Source organism: Thermobia domestica, chromosome 8 (genome assembly GCF_964235325.1).
Source record: "Thermobia domestica chromosome 8, izTheDome1.hap1.1, whole genome shotgun sequence".
Taxonomy (NCBI): Eukaryota; Metazoa; Arthropoda; class Insecta; order Zygentoma; family Lepismatidae; genus Thermobia; species Thermobia domestica.
In genome coordinates, this window is record NC_137461.1 from 108,300,545 (window position 1) to 108,319,083 (window position 18,539).

The 18,539-nt window shown below is 35.4% G+C and overlaps 1 protein-coding gene across 1 annotated transcript in view; it reads left to right on the forward strand.

Moving 5' to 3' along the window:
* Pbp95 (proximal sequence element A Pbp95) overlaps positions 1-16,362 on the forward strand; it is a 66,586-nt gene extending 50,224 nt beyond the window's left edge. Inside the window, exons 12-13 of the mRNA XM_081768870.1 lie at positions 9,283-9,477; positions 13,839-16,362. Of these exons, the coding sequence (XP_081624996.1) occupies positions 9,283-9,477; positions 13,839-14,205 (562 nt within the window). The 3' untranslated portion in view covers positions 14,206-16,362. The remainder of the gene's footprint in view (positions 1-9,282; positions 9,478-13,838) is intronic.
* Positions 16,363-18,539: the final 2,177 nt, after the last annotated feature.

Genomic DNA, 18,539 nt, shown 5'->3' on the forward strand with positions numbered 1-18,539 from the left:
TTCGATAAAAATTTCGTGTACTTTATTTAAAATTTAATACTTGTCCGTTTTGTTTCTAATTGAAGTTAGAAGCAAGAAAGTGAATGCAGCACATTTATTTATTTATTTATTTATTTAATATATTACAGCGATTCAACTTTTTCTTCCTTCCCGGGTTTTGGCACCAATATAAAACGGTTCACTTCAAATTTATTGAGCCATTAAAAATGCAAACTCCGTTGAATAAATCCATCTGTTTATTTCTGTTGTCCTGACAACGACATTTCAAAATCCTATTATTTAAAACATAAGAATGTCTTTTTTTTATATCGATATTATAATTAACATATTTCTTTTTCTTTTTCTTCTTCGAATTACATAATCAGCCTAGTACATATTTTAAAATATCTTACGCCCTAATAAAATAAGGATTTACAAGTAGTAAAAATATACAACGTACTGTTGTATATTATGGCGCTCGACGGACTTTTCTTTTTATTCATTTACTCAATAAAAAGAAAAAAAATTCTGGACCGTTTACCTTTACATGTTAATCATTCAAGTTTTCGAATGTACCTCGTATACTTGAAAATTACAAGTCATATAAATATACACATATAACATATGTAATTTTATAACAATATTATTATCATATTTATTTTAAATTTTATCATCGTATTCATTTATTTATACGTTTCAACGACGCTAAGGCACATTCGAAATTTGATTTACAAGTTATTTGATTTTAAGTCCTTTTTCGAGTCCATCAAATGCCTGTTACAAGTTAATAATTATTTACTTAGGCATCATGAAGAAGGTTTTGAAAAAGATGTATTTGTGCTATTCATATAGTTATTCTTTGAACGTAAAATGATCGGATATAAGATATAGTTAAACAAAATATAGATTAAGATTGAAATATCGATAATAATCAGAACATAACATAATAATTAACGTCTTCTTAACATCATAAAAATACGAATAACAAACGAAATCTTAATGATATTTCAAGTGACCTAAAACAAAAATCAATTGAGTACGGTTTTCTCAGACACCGTAACTTTAATTTAAGTTACATGACCAACGAATTCAGTTAAGTCGCATTGAAAGTCACAAACAGAAATACAGTATTGTGCGTTATTTACTTTTGCAGTTCTTCGTTTCTTACTTTGGGAATTGTCGCCATCTATGAGATTTCTGCGAAGTCCCCATCAAACGTGATTAGATCTAATGCTTACATGCTTCTTAGGTGAACGTAATCGTACTACACTAGGATTAGGTTGAGTCACACAATCCCATTTACCGTTACTACTAAGGTTAGGTTCGGTTATCTTACCGGTAACATTAAGTTCAGTTCTCATTCGTTTCACTGGTGGCGAGATGTTGTGTCTGTACCTATTCTTTCTACAATATTCATAGTAATCTGTCCTACCATGGTTTCTGTTCCGCGAAGACTCCCTCGAAGCATTCGATGCATCTCTGTTTTGCTTCTTAGAAGTAGCCGCTTTGTTGTCGGTCGGATAATTTCTGTTTGACTTCCTTTTCTTTCTGTCAATTCAATCTTTTCTTCGCCAATCATTTTGACTTCCATCTCTGTCGTTAGGTTTGGTTACATTACGGTACATATGTATTTTACATTATCTTGCACACTAGGATCACTCTTTAATCTCACATGAATGTATCGAAGTTGGTTTCGATTAATGTTAGTATGGTTCAACTTATCACTGTATTGGACCAGTGAAGGATTTTCAAAATCTCGTAATGTCATGCTTAGATGATTGAAATCAACCCACGGTATCATGTTCCGTAAGGACATCGTTGGATTGCTCACCATTATCATATTATTCTTGTCATTAAATGCACAGTTCAGCAGATGCAACTCAATCGACCAATCAATACAAACACTGTTGGGAACACACGTCTTCTTTCTGAATTTCACAGATACTGGAATCAACTTTCTTCTTGCTACTAATGTCATGTGCATACCATTAAATGATTCTACCACCATTACTTCATCTTCAGGATTGGTATCATGACATGATATATATTCAACATGATACTGTGAATTCAAGTAGTCAATAGCATTCACTATACGAAAACGATCGTAACTTTTCGCACATTGATACGTACCAAAATCATCATTAGACGCAGCATCCATAAGACAATCAAAAATATTCGACTCAAAGGAAAAGTTAGGATAGTCTGTTTCAACCAATACGGCAGTATGCTTTTGTGAAAATTCAGTAAATTTCACTAGTGCAAATTCAAATTTTGCTTTCTCCGTTGTTTCTATGAAAGGTTCAGATTCATTTAAAGCACCTGTGTTGACATATTAACCTGTGTTGACATTTCGTCAACCTGTTTCCTGTGCTGATCCTTTCGTTTCATTATATTATGGTATTGCTCAAACTTTACATCCACTTGATAATTCATCTGGATCAACTGCTGCTGTACTTGATCCCATTTGCCATCGTTACGATGTTGCAATTGCTCGAACTTTTCGTCAAAATGTTGAGCTTGATCCTTAATCTGTTGATTCATCTTTTGGTCTAATTTCTCAAACTGTTCATCATTACATTGCTGCAATCGCTCTAACTTTTCGTCAAAATGTTGAGCTTGTTCCTTAAACTGTTCATCACTTCGTCGAGTTTGTTAGAAATTATAAGATTTTAATGGAACTTTTCGTAAAAATTATTCCACTTCAGTGCAACACTATATTTCCTGTGAAACTTCGGAAGCTTTCTAATCATCCCAATTGTTTCGGATTGGAATTTGTCAAAAATGACGGGTGAATTATCCCCCCATTTTAATTTTAAAAAGCATCTAGTAAAATCTTAATTTTTATTAATAGCATGTATATTTTTTGAGACAAGATTTATGTTCTACCGGGGTTGAAATTTGTCAGAGGCAATCTGATATGTTACCTTATTATTATTATTATTATTAAAATCCTATAACCTTTAAACTTGCACGATTTTTGTGAAACAAGTGTATAAGTGAGGTGGGTGGGGTGTTTTCCTTGACGCTGCCGGTGTGATCTGTTGCTAGAGGTTGAAATCAGTAGTTGAATGGAATCACCGAATGTGTCAAAAGTCCGGAGCCATAAGTCAACTGTATTATGAGTAAAAATATGAAAAAAATGGAAGGAGAGGAAAGTTGTTGGAAATAAGTGGTTTTCAATCTAAAGTGCTGGAATTTTTCTAGGGGCAGTGACTCAGTGGTAGAATGTTCACCTCTGGTGCGTGGGGTCCTGGTTCGATCCCAGCTCGCGCCAAGTGGGTTTGTGGTGGACATACACCATGTTCGTGAGTTTTCTCGGGGATTCTCCCGTTTTCTCCCACTTTCTTAATTCCATCATTTCATTCATTTATAGTCATCACCATCTCCTTTAGTCTAGCCGGCATAACTGTGGGACAAAAAACTTAAAAGATTTCATTGTTTGGAATTTTTCCAATGGCACCAACCTTTTGAGCTCCACGCTAGGAAAGCTTCCAATGCCAAATGATAAAACGACGTTTCTAGTTCAGCGGGGTGTACAGACGGAACGTAGGGGCACGAAAGAATGGCACATGAACGTGCACATTGTTGTGTGAGTGAACCTAGAACACTTTAATTCGTTTCGGAACAATGCTGTATAGCTGGTATGATGAGTTCCCAAGAGAACAACCTGCTGAACTGGCAACGTTGCCTTTTCATTTAACATAGGACACCTTGCCAGTGTGGAGCCCAAACGGCAGGTATGATTGGAAATAATTTACCATTTTAGATTGAATACCGCCTTATTTCAACATTTTTTTCTGTTTCTGTTTTTCTGGTACCTTTACTTATAACGATTTTGGCCTATGGCCCCAGACTTCTGATATGCGGCATATATATCATATTGGCCCGATCACAAACAGCACATTTTATCCAAATTTAAATTATGAAAAATTAGGATGCTTCTAATATCGCGACCGTACAAAAATTATGACATATCATCATATCAATCTTGTTAAAAATATGTTGGTTGATTTCTCATTCTGAAATAACTTTAGTGCAGTGAGAGTGATGGAGTAGGTACCGGAAATAAAGTCAGTAGTGACAGTAGCAATGGCGGTGAATAGGCAAATTTCGTACCTAACTTACTTTGCTGGTAGTTAACAGAACTTTGCCGAGTAGTTAGTGTCTTGGTACCCTACAGAAAGCTACCTTTACAGCAGGTATACCACATAATTGTAACCTTTCATTTTTCAATAATGATATTTTATTTTGTGAGTACTGTATTGTGATAAAATAAAATATATATCTACTTAATTACATTTTCCTGGATCTGCCGGTAAATGATTACTTAAATTTTCTTTTCTTTCCTCGGCTTGTATTCGGTATTAATTTTTTTCTCCGCTCCTTCAAATTCTAGGGGGGGGGGCTTATATTTCGACCAATAGCAGTATATACGAGGGACAGTCAGTAAGTTTTTGTCCTCACTATGAAGGAGTTGAGGGGAAAAGGCCAAATGTAGACATATGCTTAGTCTTTCTCTACATAGTCAACAAGTAAAGTAACACATTTCAGCAATCAGTCTTTTAGCTTTTTCAACCCCTCTTTGTAGAAAGGCACATTGGTTGGGAAGCCAGTGCTCCACTACAGCAATGACCTCCGCATCTAAAGAAAAACGTCCTTTCAGAGATTTATAGTTTTGGAAACAAGAAGAAATCTGACGGCGGGAGGTCAGGTGAATATAGAGGATGGAGAAGTAATTGGTACCCTAGGCGTTGGACAAGATTCATGGTTTCGTGAACTTTGTGGGCGGGAGCATTGTCAACTAACAGGCGAACACCTTTGGTGAGGATGCTATCGCGCTTCTCCTTTAGGACATTGTGAAGTTTTTCCAGCAGACCTATGTAATATGTTCCAGTCACACTATGAACATAAGTTAGGTAATTTGTAAGAATAACGCCTGTGCAATCTCAGAAAACTGAAAGCATGGCCTTCTTAGCAAAAGGCTGCACACGGGCCTTTCTTAGGGGGTGGGGAGCTGCTATGTTTAATATTTCCACTGTTCACTTATCACTTTAGTCTCTGGGTTAAAGTGATATACCCGACACACATCCATTGTCAAGAGACGATCGAAAAAGTCGTTCTCATTGGGTACGTAGAGAGCCAACACCTCCGATGCACAATCAGCGCGTTGCTGTTCCTGCAGAGGAGTGAATTACCTGGGAACCTACCGTGCGGACACTCTGGATAGGTGCAGGTGATCATGCAAGATGGATACTGAGTCATGGAAAACCTTCAACTCATTAACAATAATATTTATGGTTATTCGTCTGTCGTCCTTCACTAGGAGTTCCACTTTCCGAATCATGTCATTAATGGTTGAACGCACTCTTCCCTCTATAGATTCGTCCTCCAAACTCATCCGTCCACATTTCAGCTCTCTCTTGCATGTTTTAATAGTGCTTAAGGATGGGATGAGCACTTTTCACCATAAACAGTTTTCATTCCTGCATAGATGTCCTTGGCTTTCATCATAGGATGGAAGAACTTCATGACCGCGCCATTTTTTTTTTTTTTTTTTTACTTACTTACTTCTACACTTTCGCCCTTTCCAGACGCCAAATCTGTAACAGTTTCGAACCTAGAAGCATAAAATTTACATAAAAGTCTCATCATACATTCCCACAATTCGTACATAATTTGCATAGAAATAGCTAAAACATTCGTATCCGAGGACGAACATATATTGACCACCCCTCGTATTACAATATGTATAAACATATGATATTCGCTGTATGATGAACCCAGAAACGCGTAGTAGTAGTATATATAATAAAATTTGCGTGTGTTTCCTTCTAGACTAAGAAAATAATCTTATTGGTTGGTGATAAACGTTTCAAGAGTAAAATATTAAAAACCAACGTATATAAAATATTAATGCAGGGTACTACTAATAGTTAAATTCATCAGTTATTTTGAAGTGAAATGAACAAAGGTAGTGTTTCGGGAATTGGTTTAATTTCTGTGGTAAAAGAAGCACCAGCTTAATGACTTTCAGTGTGTTCGCTGTATTGAGTCAGTAGGATTAACAAATTAGACTTCATATTTGCTTTCTGCATAATTACATACTATAGATTACATTTAAACTTTTCCAAATTGAAGATGAACAGGCATGAACCGTACCAAATTCAACCATTTGACACAGAATTGATTAAACTAAATTAACACACTGGCTTCTAGGGAAAAAGGAGGATACCGGTGCACAATCAGTCATTTGGTTTCTATTGTGACCTTTGCGTATTCTACATAGTTCTTACTTTTAAAAAAAATATAAATGTGTAACTTATGTCGTGAGACTAGCCGGGGACCAAAGTGGGAAACATTGAAACAAAACAAAATTTTCTGAAAAAAAAAATGGTGGAAACAATATGAAGATATGAACTTTTCATTTTTAATTATAATATCTTTATTACTTATTAACCAAATTTATTTTTGTTTGCAAAATAGCAAATGTTTCATGAACGCTTGATCTAAGAAAATAAAATGTATATGCAAATCTGTGTGGATCAATCCAAATGAAATCGACCAATGATGGTTGCTGACAAAATTTAGTTTTTGATTAATTTCTTACCCAAGTTTGTACCATATTCTGGTAGTTGAAAACGGGTATTCATTTATTTTTTAGCCGTGCAGGTTTTGTCGTAGCGGCTATTTTTTTTTTATAGGTGCCTGAATGTATTTTGAACTTTTCAGAGGATTCCGTTAAACGCTGTAACTTTGTAGGTTTTAAAAATAATGAGTTCACACCAAAACAATATGAAAGATAATGGAATGGACAACATTCTGTGTTCTGTGGACATTGAGACGTACTTTAGAACGGCGGGGAAAAAAGCTCTGAACATTGGTGTTGGAAGCCTAAAAATTCCGTTTTGGAATGTACATTTTGAAACCGAAAAATGAGACTCGCCTTCAATTTTTTGTCTACATAGAGACTAGATAATAGACAACGGCCCAAACAAGTTTCAGATCTGAGAACCATATACTTGATTTTTTGGAAATTTTTAAACATTGCGAATTTTCGAAAATCGTGTATTTTCACCATCAAATACCTCAGGAAGAACGCGAGTGAAAAATCTGAAATTTGCATAAAATAGACGATAGTTTTGCAGTAACAAGTGGGTAAAATTGCATCACTGAAACTTGAGTGGTTTCTGAGGACTTAATACTGGGACTTCTTTACTGGGACTTAATATCATGAAGCGTCATTAGGTGTAACTTTGTAGCAAAAGTCAAAATAACACGACAGTAATGTTAAATTGATAAAATGTGCATAATTTATGAATTAGATCTTGTACAAAAAAACGAAACGCGTCTGTTATTTCTTTTCTGCCTATAAAGCTGCTGTTAAGACATCAGTGAGGTAAACAGTTGACTAATTTGTGTAGAGGGTTTGGCACTGAAGTTGAAAGTACGACCTGTAGGAATTGTAAACTCTATGGGTGTGAGTTTCCGGAGAACATTAGTGATTGGCACCCACACCTTGTCATTCGTAGGTAGTTTAAAAGAGGTTCTTGGGTCATGGGATGGAAAAAGTGAACAAAAAGAGCGTTCTGACTGATGTCTTCAACTCTCCCAATTCGCCATTTCTCGTCGTAAATACAAACTATGGTATCATTAGGTACAAATGACAACATGCTATGTTCTGGAAGTACTGAAGCACTGCAATCAGTAAATTCATCTGTTTGTGACAATTCATAACATCTGATTTGTGTTTGCGTCAGAGGTACAAATCTATGATATGATCTGGTATTGATAATTCTTTTACAAGTAGCAAATCTCGAATTTCTTGCTGTTTGACTGCACTTTGATGACACATAGATAAATTGTTTGCCTGAGATACTAGCAACACAAAACCTGTACATCTGTTCAGTTGTTAACATTTCGAATTTCACATCATTGCAACAACTTATAACTCAAAAACTACTCAAATCTCAGTGATGCAATTTTACTCACGTGTTACTGCACAACTATAGTCTATTTTGTGCAAATTTGGGATTTTTCACTTAACGTCCTTCCTGAGATATTTGATGGTGAAATTACACGATTTTTGAAAATTCGCAATGTTTAAAAGTTTCCAAAAAATGAACTATATGGTTCTCAAATCTGAAACTTGTTTGTGACGTTGTTTATTATCTAGTCTCTATGTAGACAAAAAATTGAAGATGAGTGTCATTTATTTCGTTTCAAAATATACATTCCAAAACGGTCATTTTTAGGTTTCCAATATCAATGTTCAGAGCTTTTCCCCCAACGTTCTAAAGTACGTCTCAATGTCCACAGAACACAGAATGTTGTCCGTTCCATTATCTTTCATATGGTTTTGGTTTGAACTCATTATCTTTAAAACCTAGAAAGTTACAGCGTTTAACGGAATCCTCTGAAAAGTGCAAAATACGCTCAGGCGCCTATACAAAATGGCCGCTACAAACAAACCTGCGCGGCTAAAAAATAAATGAATACCTGTTCACAACTCCTTGAATGTGGTACAATCTTAGATAAAATAAATAAATTTTGTCAGGAACCTTTGACCTGGAAATCGGTCGATTTCATTTGGATTGCCCCATATCTGTATGTATTTTGAGTGTTAGAGAAAGGAAGAAAAAAGCGTTACAGTATCTTTCAGAAATCTAGAAAAATACGGAGTATTAAGTAAAAGCATAACAAGAACATTTGGAACACATTACGTGCTTCAAAGTTTGGGGCCGGAGTGTTAATTTAGAATGTTTTCTGTATTTCTTTTAATACGTAGTATTATATCATTGTTAGCTGAAGTGTTTATTTTTTGCGTATTAGGAGATAAATAGAACATTTTTTAAACGTATACAAACTTCCAACTTCTAGCCCAGAAACTCGTTAATTGTAGTTCAAATTTCTCAGAGATCTGAAATCTCACACCCAAATCCGTTCATAATTGAGCGATTAAAAAAAAAAAAAATCTCCCTCTCCTCTGCGTTCGGAAATTGAATGTGGTATTGTGTATATCCATACGTCCCTAATACCAAATTTCGTAGACCCATGCTCAAGAGTTCTCAATAAAATACAAACTTAAATTCTTACTGAAATAGTTCACTGCTAATAGTTCACAATCAGGCTAATAGTTGTCGCTAGCTGCGCTTCAGACAAGACGAAGACCTTGGAAATAATTTTAACTTAAGTTAGTAAAAACGTAGATAAGAAGTACATATACTTTGATATAAATATTATTGAAATGAATTAGTCAGTATTTGAGATATTGACAATTAATTTTTTTACATATATTGAAAATAGCCCATCCGTTCATGAAGACTTGTTTACTAAAGATGAGGGTCCAATTGCGAGTGCAGCGCTCTCATCGGATGATGAAAATTCAACCGCTTCAGAAGATCATACCAAAATACCACAGTCTATTGCTCATGAAATGGATAACGTTGTTATTACTGACGACGAAGATGGTTCAGTAAGTCCAAGAAAATCGAAAACAAGGTAAGTTTGCTTGTATATGTAGAATTATTTTCTAGCTGCTATTAAAATATCTGCCAAATGTTTTGCGCTCGGATCTCTTCGCATCTGTAAACTGAAAGTAAATGTGAAAATGTATATGTTTCATTAATGGCAAAGACAAGCAGTTTTTTCTTCTTTCCAAGATTTTTGCGAGTACAAACACTCGTCTTCTTTCGTTTTTGCAAATACAAAAATGTGCGGTTCATGGTTGTATTCAAACACTTCGATGATATTTCAAGTTCTGTAAGTACGGTCAGATATTACTTCAAGTTATTATTCGTATTTGATAACAATATTAGTATCTAGAATATGAACCATCGTTTGTTCTATTCAGTTGTGCAACCATTGGCAGGAGATAGTGTTTTGGCAGGAGATAGTGTTAATTTTCAAATGTGAAAGCATTTTCCATATTTTCATGCTTTTCCCGTAAAAAACCTGAAGTGCAATTTTCCACAGGAATGGACAAGGCAGGAACAATGGACAGTAAATATGTTGTTCTATTTCCAAGTTAAAATTTCTTTCCCAGCATCATTCTCGACAAAAGCTCTTTGGTTTTTACGTTGCAGGTATGATAAGGATATTAAGTCGCCAGTTGTTACTGGTTTTCCTAAGAGTACGACACAAAGATTTTAGTCATATTTTAGTAGCCACGTGCAGGTGAAATGGATACGTCCACTTTGATGCATGGGAATTTTGCATGACAGAAACACAATGAATTCTTTTGTTTTTCTTGTCGTCTTGCTGCAATTGCGAAGGAAAGTCAATTCGTATTAGACATTCACGGACTCAAATGCTCTTCTAACAGATTTTGTATATAACACAGAGGCACCTTATATTGTCTATGTTAATCTATATTGAGCTAAGGGAAATTTTCATGGAGCACATATGATTTGAAAACAAGTCAAATCTCTATATTTAGTATTATTACTCAGGGTCTTAATCTTTAATGCCCGAAATATAAAAGTCGCACATCAGACAGTTTTATTTAGTGAAGAAGGATATAGTTAAATTTTAATATTGTGCGTAAATTTAATGAAGTGCCGATCAGGATATTTTGGAGGCTCTTTCGTAGGATTATTCCTAATCTTTCTTACATTTCCTCAAATGCGAGAAGAAAGTGCAAGTGTAAAACTCCGTCAATGTAAGATAAAAGCAAATTTGAATATTCAGTATGCATATGTTTAGTGTTTAATTCATTAATAATATGTGTGATAAGATTCTTATATGTAAAGTGTTCGACGCATAACAATGTGGACTTATTCCAATAAATGTGCAATAAGTAGATAATTTCAAAGTCTTTGTTACTCGTAATTTACGATATCGGTAGATTTCAGTAAGTTATGCGTGTATTCGTTGGTGCTACATAATAATTATTGAGGCCCGCCTACAGGGAAAAGAAAAATTTACATTTAAGGAATGTTTCTTATTTAATAATTGTTGCTCAAAAGTTAAAAGGGCGTTAAACTAAATATACTGACATATTAATTAACCAGCGTCCAGACAGGAAATCGATCCCAGGACGTCGATTATAACTTGCCCTCCACAGGATCTGTTATACGATGACACCCTTCAGGCCATCTAGGTGGATGATTTGTTATAGTTGCTTATAATTTTGATGACTTCAATAATTCTTCTAGAGCATCTTAAAAAACACTTAGAAAAGATGGACCAGGAAATTCTAGGTGTTATAGAAGGCGAATTTGTATCAACAGTGCTCTCATCTAATAAAGTGAAAATAACCTTACTAGGTAGTAATCCTGAATATCAAACTTCGTTGTCATATTTATGTGCCATAGATGAAACCCGTAATTTTAATTTTGACATCATGTTTGTTTTGTCTGTTCTCTCTCTCTCTCTTTCTTTCTGTCAGCTTTCAGATAGAATGCTGTCTACAAATGTGAATTATGTTGTTTATGTCAGTTGTATAAAATTTACGTCATATAATACTCTGTATGCATCAGTTTGTAAGGAACTATTACAATTTCCTATTACGTGATGTCTACAAACTTATTTCTTTCACAAACTGACAATTCTCTGCGAATATAAGGATTTTTGATTTCTAACACAACAATAGTACTGTAAACATGGAAAAGTACTATCTCTTTCGCGGTATATAAATTCAGGAATTTAGAAACTCAGTCAATTGGTCTCTAGTAACACTGCTAGTTGCTAGTAGACTAAGAACCTCTCCCACAAGAGCTAAAAGCCGAAGTACGTAACGGTAACTCTTCACTGAATCTTCCTTTAAACAATCCTTTAACCCGGAGTTCTAATTATCAGCAATTCTAAAACCTAAAGTTTGTGTGCAACTCTTCCGACTCATCTGTATCCAAAGACGAACTATTTCCAGGTTCAGAAGGAATCCATTGACATCTATAAACGCAAGTCAGTGAGAGGTATATGTTTCGTAGAAACACTACACTATTTCAATGTTTACTAGAAATTCATTAAAAACTAGTAATAAATCGAACATTTATGTCAAATGCTTCATTTCGTCAGAAGGCTATAAATGTTCCAACACTGGTTTGGCAAAGAACGTGTATCTTTATGGTATGACAAAGTTAGTATTTAAGTTCTAAGTGAAACATAACAGCGCATTTAAGCATATCGTCAATATTTTAATAATTAAAGACAAATGCAGGAAGCACGGTTAGATACAGCCGAAAGTCATTTAATAACAGTATTTGAATTCAGCCTTGTGTCCTTTCAGTATTTTATTGCGTAATATTTCAGTGACTTTACTAACTCTTACCATCTTCCTAAAAGCAGTTAAGAGAGGATGGGAAAAGTGCTCGTACCTAATAAGGAGAAACTTTTCTTACTGCGGTATCTGGCAGTCCTGTACTTGAAACTTCGTTGTTGTACTGCCATGTATGTTTACCAAGCAAGTTAATATTTTTAATAACAACAATACTTATGCAATTGACACTAAACATTTAATTTGATAAGCATTAAGTTGTGTTTACACACCTGACTAATAATTTATTTCGTTAGGTAACCTGCTGTGGATTCAAATGAGACACATTTTTGAATTGCTGTATTTTGTTTACTTGCACATGAAAAGTCATAGTTTTTGTACTGATGACATAATACACTACAATAATATGAAATCAGTTAATGACAGAAAGTATACCCTGATTAGCAGCCGCTCTGACTTTTGGACCCACATTTCCCATCAGCTATAAGAAGTAGTTTGCACTAAATTTTTCGGGCTCGTTTTTCCAAACAAGATATATTTTTTGGTTTATATGGTGGCTGGAATATTTTTGCTTTCAAATGAGCCCAGAATTTCTCAATGGAACGGATGTGTGGCACATTTGGTGGATTGCGCTTTTTGCGCAAAAGCTGCAGTCCTTCCCGGTCAAACAGCTATTGCATAGTGAGAAGAAACTAAATCAGACCAAAAGATGTAATCACCATTCAGATAGTTTTCTTTGATAAATGGGATAAGTCTCTTTCGAATACATTCATCTTGATATATATTTTGATTAATTGCACCCATTGATTGCTTATGAAAATATGGCCGAGAAAAACCTTTTCTGCTTATTTCCATCCAAATCAGTAGTTTCTGTGGAAATCGAGTTTTGAACTTAAATTTTACGGATTCAAGAACAGGAATGTGACCAGATTCAAAGTAGGACGTTTCCACTAAAATCATAACCATTCATATCAATATATGTTTCAGCATTCATTATTACGTTCCTATCATCATTAGAGGCCCGAAACTCGTTCCTGGCAATTTTGTTTAAAATGACTTTTTGTTTCTCACTTGCATATGGAGCAGTCTTTTTTTTTGTCTTCCTTTTTGATGCCCAGTCCCAGTAGCCACTTCCTCATAACATCACGACTCACTTTTAATGTACGTGCAGCACCTGAAATGGTACATTCGTCGCTCGCGTCCATCAGTGACACAATCTTCTCTTTGATTTTTTCGTCATAATCATTTTTTTCCCTCCCTTCTCTCTCTCTCTCTTTTTCATTGAAATCCTATCTTTGATCCTTTTTAATATTCTGTACACAGTTGCACGACTCAATCTTTCTTTTTGAAAGTGCTTCACGACTTCAGCGTCAGAGAGTCCTTGATTCCTCAGCACGAAATCTCGAACACGAGTCCGATTGCCTTCCGCGTTCGATGGCTATGTTTCTCGCTGACTGTCTCCTCAGCTGATACTGCCTGTAATCACATAACAGAGGACATCCCAGTCTGCTGGGATATGTGTCATGAGTAATACGCATTCAAAATAGTCTCATTTTGAATCCACAGCAGGTTGTTTGCTAGTGTAATGCCAATTATTTCCATATACTTTTTTTTTATAACTTATTCTCTAATCTTATATTCACAGATATTTTCCTTCCAAGAAGCGGCACTATCGGAGGAAACGGAAAGCTGATCAGTTGCCACCTGACATGGAGGTGACTATACAACCAGCTAAAAAGAGAAAGTATGTGAGATCCGGACTCTACCGTATTAAACCAAACGAGAATTGTAAAGTTATCACAAGGTTCAGTGGAGCCAGTATGACTTTAGAGGAAATGGATGATAGTGAACTTGTTGATGAACCTATGCCTTGCACTTCTCGTTCGAATGGTGAGCCCTCTATGAACAACGACAGTGTACAGCACAATGGTTTCAAATCCAGTGGCTCAATAGATGAAGACGTTATCATTATTGATAATAAAAGTGATGCAAGAGTCAGTAACGTTAATTAATAAATAATACAACGTTTCGTGTTTACGAAGAGGCGGCGTCCATATTGCTTTACCCATTCCAGTAGTTTTCTTATTTTAAAGTATAATTTGCATGTTCAAATGTTCAAATTGATTTATCAAGAGATGCTTATTGTTGCATATTATCGTATTATTACTTATTGTGACACGATATTAAGGAATAAATTTTGTTTTTTGTACCTTTCTTTTATATAACTACCGACATTAAGTCTTGTATGTTTAACCTAAGTATGCAGTTACCAACAAAAGTGCGAAGATATATAATTTGTTCTTCTCCTACTTAAGCCTCCCCCTACACACACTCTCCTCTGCAATTATCTGATTAAGTGTTTTGTGAAGGTGCCTATACTTTTGATGTATGATGAGAAAGAAAAGAGGAAAAGCAGAAAAACAATTTTTTCTTCTTAGAAAGAAAGAGACGGGTATTTTCTTCTATTTTCTGGTAGTTCATTTTCCATTGCCGCTTGAACCAGCTTGAGGGTGTTTTTTACGTTTAGAACAATTAAGTTGCCGAAAACCATACATACCTTTGGTGGAATATTCGTTTAACAGATATCAAAATATATATGAAATGGATGTGAACTTTTTAATGAACGTAGAAGTGGTTTCTAAACAATACGCTAAATTAAATTTTCCATCATTATCTTGAATATTTACGTGAACATTCAAATATGGTCTGATTAATCGACTAAATATCTTTAGTTTTAAAACGTTTTCTCGAATCAGCGTTTATATGTGAAGACGCTGTATGTGAAGTAATCAAAGGGAATCGAAAATGAATAGTTAAGAGCGAAAGATTTTCCTTTATCGAATTATTCAAGTACATGAAACGAAACACTCCCTCCTAGTTTATATATGGTTAAATTTGTCAGCAAAAACAGATGATGATTTAATTCAAAAGATGAAAGAATTAGAGTAGCCCATCTGCACCGGAGACCCTCATTAAGATAATACTGTTTTACCAGTGCCCTCATATGCCTATTTCGTGGAAAATCTTTGGTCTTCAGGAACATTTCTGTATTCAAATGTCAATTCCGTTTTCGCAAGCATAAAATTGGCCCACTCTTCAATCCGTCAATTCTAATATGAACTTCACAATTCTGTCAAACACTTTGATGATTTTTCACGCACAATATCATCGTAATTGAATCAATACTAGCAATCGTGCAGTTAAGAAATAAAAGAATTTATAAAAGAAAGGTATTGTTTGAAGAATAAAAATGATCATTGAACGGAGTGAGGGTGAATGTGTAGCTTTTTCTAACGTTCAGGTTCTGTTATTGTACATGACTTACAATAATTTAATATAAAGTGCTTAGCGGCTGGAAAGTTATATAGGTATAACAAGCAGGATCTTTGTTTTGCTTTTTCTAATAACTGATTTATTTATACTAATCTAATCTACTTATTTATACTGGATATAGGTACAAATAGTCCAGGAAAGTGTGTTCAAAGTTGTTGATTTGTTCTGAAGTTACTGACTGAAGAACAGTTAGGAGTAAGGAATGCACTTGTGCTGGAACATAGAGGTGCAAGAACGCTGCTAATTTAAGAAGTGCAAAGAAAATTTTAGAAAAACCTTCATAAAATATACTCCTTTCGTTCTTGAAACGCTAATAATAACTGACTTTATAAAGTTAAATATCGCAGTCAAACTGTTTGAAATGTGTCGATTTTTCCGAGAACTCACGCAGGGGAATTGATGTAAGGTAATAGGGAAAGTACACATTTGAGTAATTTAAAACATATTGTTCATGAACAATGTTGAAACTAAAATAATAGGCAAATTGGGAGAGAGAAAAATAGTAGTATGAAGTGAGTGTCTCAAACACGTAAATTCGCAGAGTTAAAAAGAGGTTGAGCTTTATACATTGTAGCTTCACCGTATATTCCTTTAAACTTTGTATCATATTGTACAAGGTGTTATTTTTACACACCGAAAAACCTGCAATATCAATGTTCCTATAGTAGATTTTTGTAAAGCGTTCTCTGTACTTAGGTAGATATACAATTTATTGTAGTATGACGTGTCCGAAATGAAACTGTACCGTTAGAAATAGTAATTAGGTCGAAAGGCTAGATATGTAAATAATTTTATATATTATATTTTTAAAATGCCAATAAATATTTTTCAGTTCACATTTTCTTTTTCTTTCGAAAATACTGTTCTATGGATATTTGAAAATATCGTGTTCAGTTTTGTTGCTTACAAATAATCTTAATTGTTTCATCAGAATGAAATGTCAATTAAATAGTTAATCAAAAAATTACTAACAATACAGAGTGATTATAAATGATTCATCGGGCTTTAAAATGAAATAAGCCTAAAATTATTAATGACGAAGTATGTTTGTGATGAAGACGAAATGAAAGAATACATATTTTGAAAGTTTAATTTCTCATATTTGTAATTTTGGCTCATGGCGACAAATGGCAGCACAAGCCTAGGTTCCAAAATGGGATCTATGCAGCAGTTGTTTTGCAATATGACAAGTGTTTTTACATTGTTACCGTATAGCGTCCATTTCGTAGACACTTTGCAACTGGACGGTTAGGTCATCAAAACATGATAAATGGTATCGACAGTTTAAGAACATTCGCAACCTATGTAAACGTAAAAGCACAGGACATCTAAGCGTTTCTGAAGAAACATTGCAGTGAGTCGGGCAAATTTCGTATGTAGCCCACAAATCAACACGGCGCGCCAGTCGGGAACTTAATTTTCCGTAGCCAACTGTTTGGAAGATTTTGCGAACCCGATTCGACTGAAACCCTACGGCATACAGTTGTTACAAATGTTACAACCATTCGCGTTACAGCTGCATTTACGACCATTAGTAGGGATATGCTAGAGCGCATGTGGGGCGAACTAAACTATCGTATAGATGTGTGTCGTGTGATGAAAGGAATGCACATTGAACATTTGTAACAGTAATCTGAAAATTGGATAGTTTCTGTATATTTTCATGTATACAGAATTATTATTGTTATACATTTTTCAATACAGCCCTTTCAAATTCGATGAACAATTATAATCACCCTGTACATGTCATAGTGATAGTTAATTACATTTAACGTTTTTGCTAACATCACTATGTGGCCATTCGTCACCGAACACTTCTCAAAAAAATGTCCGTACACGTCATACAACCTATAAAAGGGGTTTCTGGTTGAGAATACACTCGAATCAACTACGGCAGCCAATATGGACAGAGACGACGTGAACTTAGTGAGGCGGAAAGAGGAATGATCATTGGAGCTCACAAGTTTGGATATTCGACCCTTGAGATTTCCACGAAATTTCAGATACCCCGGTCGATAGTGAGTGATGTTAACGTGAAGCGGAAGTGAGAAGGGGTTGTGACACCAGCCCAGCCCATTAAAGCGAAAACGTTAACAGATCGTGACCCTTGATGCTTGAAACGTGTGGTGAAATCAAACTGAAAAGCGTCAAGATGATGGCACAGGAATTTCGATCGGCTTCAAATAATATGATTGTATCTGCCGCCAAGAGATCGCCGCACTTGGTTTTCATGGCCGAGCAGCAGTTCACAAGGCGCATATCACCGTCCGCAATTCGACCCGTCGTTTACAGTAGTGCAAGGAACGCCGCTATTGGACTCTCGAACAATGGAAATCCGTTCTATAGAGTGGTGAATCGTGCTTCCAGATGTGACGATCGAATTGACGTGCTTGGGTGTGGCATACACCCGGAGAACGCTATATACAGGACTTTATTATGCCCACAGTGAAATTCGGCGGAGATTTCATCATAGCGTGGTCTCGGTCCTCTTGTTTTAGTTCGGGGAAACATGTATGCTGAAACATATCAAACAATGCTGGACAATTCTGCGTTACCAACATTATGGGCACAATTCGATATTGGCTCATACCTGTTACAGCACGACAATGTTCCACATCATACGTCAGGCATTATAAACACTGGTTCGAGGACATGTGTGTGCAAAAACTTGATTGGCCAGCCCAAAGTCCAGACCTCAGCTCCATTGAACATTTTTGGGACGAGTTGGAGCGCTGCTTGAGACCCAGCCATTGGCGCCCAAAAAATACACTACTGAACTGTTTGCCGCTTTGCAACATAAATGGGCCAAGATTACCGTTGACACGTATCGAAAATTGGTGGAAAAATCTTTCTGTAAGAGTTGAGGAAGTCATTGCGGCAAAAGGTGGCATTACAAGACACATATTGTGCTGAAAGATTGGAATAACGTACTAGTATGCGTGTTCGGTGACGAATGACAACCTAGTATATAAGACTTTTTCATTGAGGATAAGTCCAAAAAGTGGAATACGTC